The sequence below is a fragment of the Mastomys coucha genome, unplaced genomic scaffold (assembly GCF_008632895.1).
Source record: "Mastomys coucha isolate ucsf_1 unplaced genomic scaffold, UCSF_Mcou_1 pScaffold3, whole genome shotgun sequence".
NCBI lineage: Eukaryota > Metazoa > Chordata > Mammalia > Rodentia > Muridae > Mastomys > Mastomys coucha.
Window position 1 is genome coordinate 15,871,921 of NW_022196909.1, and position 7,470 is coordinate 15,879,390.

The following is a 7,470-nucleotide window of genomic DNA, read 5'->3' on the forward strand; positions in this document are numbered from 1 at the left end:
AAAATCACAAATTATTCAATTATTCTCCACAGCATGAGTATAAGTGAATAGTTAAACATGTTTTGTATCCCTTAAGATTTATAAAGTATCTATACTTTATATATATTCTTCATTGTATAAGAGAGAATATTTAAAATAGGATTTCTCAGTGGGTTTTGCACATGGCCAAAAATACATAGCAACTTAGGAGAGAAGTGGCTTGGAAGAGTTTAGTTTAAATGTTTAAATACATCAGAAACACAGCTCTGGCCTTAGAGTTGGTGGCCATTACTTGGGAGTCAGAGGCAGATGGATCTCTGAGTTTAAGGCCAGCCTGATCTACAGAGGGCATTCCATGACAGCCAGGGATAAACAAGAAACCCTGTCTTGAAAAACAAATTAACAACAGAACACAGTTCAGAGTGTTGCGGTCTCATAGGGAAACAGAAGTGTCACATGTCTAGCCATTATCTTCTGGAATGCTATAGATAAACCCAACAAAGGGTTTTCTTTGCTATCTGGGGCACTGTCCATATGTCCTGCCTCAGTTAGTCATTGCTTTTTGATGCTGTGTCCATCAGTGCACCATGAGCTACTTCCAATCATAGCTCCAGGATTCTCTGCCTAATGCTTAGTCACTTACATAAATCTCAGTATATTCCACAGCAACTTTATTATGTAACCTATATTTTATCAATATTGAAATAGAAATTCATAATTTTATTTAACAGCCTAGTTCTCTATAGTAGAAGAGGCAAAAAGTGGATCTAGGTAATCTAATGTCAAAAGCTAGTGTCACTTTTCTATGTCACCTTTTTATACCTAACCTTTTGTCTATTAAAGACAGTATTTATTAGATAGACACAGACAAATAAAACACTGGCTGAATAGTAAATTATGTTGTTGTATAAAATATCTCATGGCATACTTGTTTCCAGCCTTACAGTGGCCCACCCAGCTTGGGTCTTGAACCCCTGACTATTGGTGGCCAGGGAATCAAAAGAGAGATACAGAGACACAACAGATGGGGTCTCCACAACCAGGAGCCTCAGTGTGTTTACTGTACAGCATAGGGGGAGGGGTAGCTAATTTTGGTAGGAAGTCCCTATAGAGACACAACATGAGGCTGTGAATACCTCAGAAGAAAGCCCCAATTGCAGCCTTTTCACAAGCTGGTCTCGTGTTCATGGGCACTCACACTGGGACCCCTACAGAAAGTCTTACACCCATGTGGATATCAGCTTTGCCAGTTTCCCGTAGATTGGAGGCCTTGCTGTCCTTGACATGGCTGTGCCTGTCTCAACAATGCTTAGTCACTCATTACTTCCCTCACTTAGGTTCTCTTCCAGTTCCTATGTACACTGTTCTATAATCTGAGGGGAAGTAGTTTCAAAAGGAAACCCACTGCAAAAGCATTCAACAGACTGTCTGTGTATGTATATGTATGTATGTATGTGTGTGTATGTACACACACACACACACACACACACACACACACACACACATACAAGTCTGCCTCTGCAGCCTTGGACAGCTTGGGTTATAAATATGAGTGACCTACAGTTATGAGATTTAATACTTTATAAATTATCCTTTGTAAATTAACCTACTGTGTTTTTCTTTAACACACTTATATAATGATACATAATATACAGTAGTCTACCTGGTAAAAGTTTCAAAATTATGAGAGATTGAATCCATTTTAAGTTTCTTTATGACTACAACTGTCCAACTGGAAAAAGGGAAAGATGGACGAAGGAAGCACAATTGCAGTTTGAGGACTTGCTTGTTGGAAGTATTGTTCTCCAGTGGGCAGATGCTGCACTGTTTTGGCAGTGGGGAAGCGATGGAGAATAATCCATGAATAAGCAGTATTCACACATTGAATTAAATCTGACCATCTTCACAATGATCAGAGAATTTCCCACTTTTTTGCATATGGGCTCTTTGTGTTTGTGGGTCTCCTTACAGGCAAGAAGCATATGAGAGGGTCAAGCGAGACTGTGAGGAAGGACAGCTGTGCATTTCGGACTTACAGCCCCTGGGGGAAGTGATGGTTGACATGACCCCAGTCTCTCTTAAGTCCACAGGAATGTTAACTAGTACATGTACTTTGCTCCATTTGTATTAACACTTCAATGCCAGGAGAAAACACAGGGGAGTCTGTGCTTCACTGGTTGAATTTCAAATGTGGTGTTGGATTCTATACTTTCTATTCATCATGATGCAAATCATTACAGAATCCCCTTTGTTCTTTTCCTGTTTTATTGCCAGGGAAATCTCAGTAAATTAACTGACTTATGGTGTTCTTTTGGGTTTCCTACCCTAATTTCTTAGTACCTGTCCATTGTTAGCAATCAATTTCAGAATCAAGCCCAAATGTAATTTCTAACCTCTTGCCTCTAGAAGCAAGCTCTCCATTAAAGCACCATTTTTTCATTATTTTCAAATCAGTATCTCCTGTTGATGTTTTATGAGTGTTCTAGTAGTCATCCAGTTTAATATCTGACTTAGTTCATGACTAAAATTCCTATGAGTGTTTACTACAGTTTAAGTTGGTCACTGAATAACACATACCTTTCTATCATATGGGTCTTGAAGATTGAACTCTCCTCCTTAGGCTAGTTCTACAAAGGCCTTCTCTGATAAGATTTCAGGACTGCAATTGTATCTCAGTGGTAGAGCCCTTGCTTAGCACATAAGCCTGTGCTTAGTTCTTTGCATCTCCCTAAAACACTTTCAAAGAAGGTAACAATAAAAGAAGAAAAGCCTATGGTAGACTCACTTATCTGACAGAAATAACATTTAAGGACCGACATAGTAAAACTATGAAAAGCGGTTCCAAAGTGACCTACACTTTTGGAAGACAGGACAGATGTTTCTGTCCTTATTTGTGTTGGGATACACAGGTAAAGACCCGTGGCATCCCACATACAGCAAACAAAATGACTCCAAAAAACAGAAGGCAAGCCAGCTGCTTAGGATCCATGGAAGTAAATTTTGTATTTTCGTTTGGCCTATAGATTCTAGCCTGATTGATTGAGAATGACAACAGATGCCGGAAAATGGAATGGAGCAGTAAAACCTTGCTTTCTTTAGCTGCAACAGCAGGGAAAGGGTAGCCTCTCAAAGGCAGAAGGCTTTTCATGCGTCACCTTCTTGTCTTGGAAACAGTATAGGAAATAGTTCTCAGCCAGCCTCAGTATTTATGTCCTGAAAGACAGTCTGGGACAACAAAAGTGTCTGAAGAAATGACGGCTGGGAATTCGCTAACTTATCGAGAGTCCTGAGCTTATAAGATCTGAGTAGGCCCTAACATGGAGACGTGCAAGGAACCCCACACCAAACCCAGTGTTAACTTAGCTTTCAAACAAGACAAGGAGCCTTGAAAACCAAGAGAATCAGTACATTTTCTACAAATGTAGATAAGCATACAGTGGACAGTGGGCCTCTCAGGACAGATGGAGGTCAAATTAAAGTGGAGCATTAGTCAACACAATGAAATTGTCCTCACAAATGAAGAGAGGTCAAAAGGTCCTTATCTGAAGTAAGGTCGCCCTCCAGCACAGCTAAAGGAAGTTCTTGTCATTTTTGCTCCCCTACAACTTGTGAACCTGTCATGGTTCAAAGATTTTTAAATGAAAAATCAGCTAAGATTTTGAAATGAAAGAATGAAGCTGGACAGTTTGAAAACTTGATGAAGAACAGGGTGGCCATCCATACAATAGTTTTTATTAAAACTACGCAGAGTTGTATGGACAAAGTTCTTACAGAATTAGAATTCTGATTTTAGGGAGTAGAGGCATGAGAAAGAAATATGTTCTAGAATATGCAAGGGTCTGAGGAGCAAAATATCTGCTCACCTCCTGCAAGATGAAGAGGGGACAACTGAACCTTTAATGTGGCTCTCGCATGTGGTGATGAGATAGCTGTCATGTACGAGTATGGGCAGTGAAACCAGCAGACAGGTTGAGTGTTTGCACTATTGTTGTTGTAGTGATGGTATCTTAATCTTCTATATCTTTAAAAATATACATTTATTTCTTAGTTTGAAAGCTGAAAAAACAGAGGAAAGGACTCAGGCAGATTCCGTGTCTAGTATAAGCTTGTCATCTGTTTCAGAGATGCAGCCCTTGATGCCTTCTCACATGATGGGAAAAGGCAGTGTGGCTCTGCAAACCTCTTTAAAAGAGTGTTGGTCACATTCAAAAGGATAGAACGCTCCTGGTTTGCTCACTTCCCAAATGTGTCATCTCTTTTAAATATATTTTACCTAGTATTGGTTGAATGTGTTTTGATCAAATCTACCTCCGATTCCACTGTCCTCCACTCCCTGTTCTCTTTCTTTCCCATTTCTAATGCTGACTCTGTCTTGATCTCTCCTTCTCCTCCTCCCCCTGAAGAAAACTGACTGCCCTTTCCCAAGCTATGGTCAGTTGTCCAGTGCAGCCTCAGACTTGGTGGGGTGTCAGGCATGTGGAGTGTAATTATCTTATAATATGCTGTTCTAGGGAAATGCTAATATTCTCGAAGGATGGGGTTGGGATGGGGCAAGGTCAAGGGAGAATTGAACTCAACCTCTTTCTCTTCAGCTCCTGCCTTGAGTCTTTCCTCTACAGGAAATCCATGTGTTCTTTTAGGCCTATGAATAGAATCGTAGAGTCTTTTAACTATGTTCCTAGTCTAGAGAGCAGGCATAATTAAAGGTAGAAAGGCTGTAATTTAAAAATCCTTTGTCGAAATCTCAGACATGTCATTTAAGATTAATATATATTTTAGATGAAACAATACTCCATAGTTTGCTTTCAGGGCAACATTCTAGAGTGAACTTGTTTTTAACATTAAGAATAGCTTCCTACACCCTAAAGTTTAGTATCTTTCACCAATAAGCTATCATGTTGATGACCTTCCACACTTCTTTGGGTTTAGGAGATTCTGCTGGCATTCTGAATATGTTGCTTCCAAAACAAAACAAAAACAAAAACAAACAAATAAATCCAACTAAACCAAACTAAATAAAATCCCAACATACAATTTTTAAATTACTCCCTGGTACCTGGAGGATTAGAAAATGGAATCTTCTTTCTTGTTTTTTTTTTCCAGTGTAGAGAGAGATGCCAGCCTTTTCTTTTCTCTGGCTTTCCTTTGAATCATCCTGTCTCAGGCCAAGCCTTCCATGTAAAAGTGGCAAATCTAATAACTTCCATACCATAGAGGTGTCAAATACCATGCTCTCTGTGTGAGGTTCAAAGCAACAGGCATACTGGCACATGAGCCCGTGTACAAAGACAGCAACAAAAACCCCTTGTGTTTGAGAGAATGCACACCAATAACTCCTTAGCAGTATGCTTTGATTTCCCCCATTATTTCAAACACTATACTCAAATACATAGCACATAGTTACAATATAATTAAAGGCTGAAATGGACATATCCATAGAAAATGATGTTTCTGAGCAATGTTTGTTATTATGTATCTTGCACTTTAGATTATTAGTCTTAACCATTAAATTAAAAATAATTGTATGTGAACTTTATCACATTATCCTTTCTAGAAAATCTACTCAAAAGTTTATTTACATAGAAGTTAAAAGTGGCCACCTGGGAATATATTATATATGGATTCATAAGAGATAAACTTCTGAAACGGTTTTATAAATATGATAGGCTTATGCCTGTGTTTATAAATATAGAACCACCCTAGACAATTTCAAACTTAAATCTGTATGCAGAGGTATTTTTTAAACCATGACTATTGAATTTTCATGTTTTTAAATACTTACTCTGCTTTGAAATCCTATAATGAATAGAGTTCAATGGATAAAAACATTTCATTTTCATCTCTAGCCATCAAACTGTTGTAATATATAGCTTGCTCTCTACAATTACTGAAAACTACACCGTTCCATTTTTATTACTTGGCTTTTACATTTTGATCACTAATTTTTTTTTCCTTTGAAGAATTACATGCTTTGAATATACTTGAATGCAAAGTAGAATCCACGTAGCTAATAAAGGTCATGGTTAATATTCCAAGAGTAAGAAGAGTACAATTTTAAAGTGAAGCAAAATCACTGGCTTTATTGTATAACAATCAGCCACTCTACAGATTCTGTATTTCTGTAGAGAAAGGAAAACAAATTCCTCTGGGTTCCATATTAACCTTAATCCCCTGGAGCATCCATTTGTAGGATATATGCAAACACTGTGATATTATCATGCCATCCTGGAAAGGAATCACTTTGTCTTTTCTAAGTCAGATAGGGCATCCTTTCTTTGGTCTGGTTTCTTGAACGGATACCATCAGCTGCAAAGTATAAAAGACACAATATGCCTCAGATCTGAAAGTGACATGAGCGGTGCATTAAATCTTGATCTTAGAGTTCACTATTTTCTTCTGTATGCAAATGATGAGAAATGATCACCTCGTGAGTACATTAAAAACAATTAACAAATTCTGAAGTAATTGTTAGGTAATCTAAAGATGGTAGATATTTCTTCGTTAGTTATATATTGAATGAGTTCACAGCTAAGGTATTAAGATTTAATTGACATCAGAAACATTATGAATACTGATAAAAGTCTGTGTTTTGAGCTGAACTCCTCAGAGCTGTGGCATTCAGGTGACTTTTGTGTGCTAGTCTGTGACTTAAAGATGCGCTGTCACGCATTGTGCGTTCTTGACATTTTAACATTCTAATCATTCTCATCCCTGTTCCAGCCTTAGGAGAACTACTGGAAAAATTTGTGCTGCTTCTCAGTGAAAACCCGTCTGAATGTTACTTCCCTTCAGTGGAATACACAGGTATCTCTTAAAATAATGAGATGTTTGAAAAAAGTGGTTAATATGTAAATAGGTGCTATTTCATAGTGCTATGTGTGCGGAGTACTGAGATGTGTAAGTTCTCCTATCTGAAAATTCTCTCACCTCACACCTACTCGTTCCACATATCAATGCCCATTGATAATTTCTGGGTTTCCTTGTGATGCTGGAACTTCATTGGTTTCTGGTCTCTGTATAAGCTTTTCTTCCCCTTAGGTAGCACAGACTACTCTTCAGATTTCATAGCATGTCTCTTCCTAGTTCTTGTCTTCTGATAATCACCTTCTATGCTGATCTGCTCTCCGCTCCACAGTTGCAAGACTGGGAAAGTTACATCGAAAGTTTATTTTCACTCACTCTTCTGCCCTGACACAAAAGAAATGTAACTGGGGACACCTGCTTGCTTGTAGGCCCCGAGTGGACATCATTTGGCCAACATCAGTCAGTGTGTGCACTGACATCTAATCTGCATAGAGTTCTGAAGATCCCACCTTGAAAGTGCAATAGTCACAGTAACATTTTGTTTCTGTTAAAAAAATTTTATGTGTATGTTCTGCTTGTATGTATGTATGTGCTCTCTCTCTCTCTCTTTCTGTCTTTCTGTGTGTGTGTGTGTATGTGTGTATGTGTGTGTGTATGTGTGTGTGTGTGTGTATGTGTGTGTGTGTG

At 38.4% G+C, this 7,470-nt stretch overlaps 1 protein-coding gene across 2 annotated transcripts in view; it reads left to right on the plus strand.

Moving 5' to 3' along the window:
* Positions 1-7,470, plus strand: part of Tbc1d32 (TBC1 domain family member 32) — a 223,553-nt gene that overhangs the window by 175,585 nt on the left and 40,498 nt on the right. For both annotated transcript variants that reach the window (XM_031348714.1, XM_031348713.1), the window contains exon 27: positions 6,700-6,783. In XM_031348714.1, coding sequence (XP_031204574.1) covers positions 6,700-6,783 — 84 coding nt within the window. The remainder of the gene's footprint in view (positions 1-6,699; positions 6,784-7,470) is intronic.